Here is a 1834-nt window from a genome sequence, read left to right as displayed (position 1 = left end):
TGTTTCATCTATCTCCAGAGGGGTCCTGGGAAGCAGCAGCTAGCATTTCCCCTTTCACAGATGAGAAAATGGAGCCTTAGCAAATTATTAAGATACTGTATCCGCTGGACACCACAGCTGAGTGCTATACTCAGCCACTGCACTGTAACAGACAGCGTCACAGCGGCCAGACCTCTGTCCACATGAACTGCCTCCCACCTTTCTCTTCAGCTCATGGATCAGCTTTCTCCACTCATATACACATGCTCCCTGCACACACCAGTCTGTTCCCCTCTGTTCTTTGTGTCTGAAACACCTACCTCCACTCTTATCCTATGACATTTGCCCTTTTAGGTTCAGCTCACACATCACCTCCCTCTGTGAGCCTGGGTAAGAGCTGCTATCCCCACACCTGCTGAGACCCTGTGTGCATATTGTCCATGATTCTGCCTTGCCACCTAGGCTCGGGGCTGTGTCTGTCCTTGCATCCCCAGAGTTTAGCACGAGCCAGACTCAGGGGTGACATCCAGGATGGTCTTGACCTGCTTTGTGGAGGTGCCTTTTCTCTACTTCTTTCCATGCTGCCTTAGGCAGTGAGCACCCCATGGGGGGGGGGTGTGTTTCGCTGGTTTCTTGAAAGAACTACTCTGCCACTCTGCAGGTAGACTTCAGAAGTGTGTGGCAATGAAAATGAACACTTTTGCTTCCTTTGCTTTGGGTCCAGGTGCAAGCCCAGAGTCACAGGGCAGCAGTGTGACCAGTGTGCTTCTGGGTTTTACCACTTCCCTGAGTGCATCCCCTGCCATTGCAACAGGGATGGGACTGAGCCAGGGGTCTGCAACCCAGGGACCGGAGCTTGCCTGTGCAAGGTGAGGTGGAACATACAATCCCAGGGGCACCAGCTACTGGTCCGTCAGGAAGTTCTTCATATTGGCTCAAGGCATAAAATCATGTGAGAAGTGGGACTGACCTGTAATGGATTTCCACAAGGCAGGTGGCACTTAATAGTTACTCTCTCATCTGATAGAAATCATTACAAGGGAAGACCCGTCTTATCCTTTGGAGAAGATGTAGACCCTAAGAATCAGATGACAAATATGGATCCTCTCCAGAAAAGTTGGCACCACACTAATTTCAAGAGGTTCAGAGGTTCCCCAAAAGCATATCCCTGGCCAGTAGCCCCCAGGTTAATAGTCTGCTCCAAGACATCCTGTCAGGCGGAAGGAGAGCTCTGAAGTCCCAGAATATGCTTTGAGGTGGTAGTAAGTGGAATGAACCAGCCGCCCACCATATTGTCAATCTTTATGGTGCTATTTCTCTACCCTCAGGATGCCAAGGGGCATCTTGTGAAACTGAGAAAATTCTCTCCTTCACTTGTGTGGTAGAATAGTTTAAACAATTAATGTGATATAAAAGCTTAACAATTCTATAACTTTCCATGTCTTGTCAACATCCACATTCTGACATCATATATTGGCATTAATTTGTGGAAGTAGCTAATTGCCATCGGGGGAGCTTTAGAAGAAACCATCTCTTGTTTTCTGTTTTATTTCAACAGGAGAACGTGGAGGGTACAGAATGTGATGTGTGTCGAGAAGGATCATTCTACTTGGACCCAGCAAATCCCAAGGGTTGTACTCACTGCTTTTGTTTCGGATTAAATAAGCATTATCATAGTACACATAAAAGAAGAGCTAAGGTATGTATGGAATTAGCGTTTGGGGTTTCATGTAGTACTTCCGAGTGAGGGGAGTGAATTTCCATGAAGCATGAGGGCTTGGGGAAATTTTATGTTACTTTGTTAAAGTGTTAGGTTTGTGCTCACCATTCCTCGGCCTGCACTGTTCTTTCCACA

General features: G+C 47.2%; 1 protein-coding gene across 1 annotated transcript in view; it reads left to right on the top strand.

Annotated features, from left to right (window-relative positions):
• LOC115277422 (laminin subunit alpha-3-like) overlaps window positions 1-1834 on the top strand; it is a 154939-nt gene that overhangs the window by 55659 nt on the left and 97446 nt on the right. Inside the window, 2 exon segments of the mRNA XM_029921573.1 lie at window positions 645-848; window positions 1538-1678. Of these exon segments, the coding sequence (XP_029777433.1) occupies window positions 645-848; window positions 1538-1678 (345 nt within the window).

Source organism: Suricata suricatta, chromosome 14 (assembly GCF_006229205.1).
Source record: "Suricata suricatta isolate VVHF042 chromosome 14, meerkat_22Aug2017_6uvM2_HiC, whole genome shotgun sequence".
NCBI classification, from domain to species: Eukaryota; Metazoa; Chordata; class Mammalia; order Carnivora; family Herpestidae; genus Suricata; species Suricata suricatta.
Note: the sequence above shows the minus strand (reverse complement) of the source record. Positions and strands in the feature narration are given on the sequence as shown.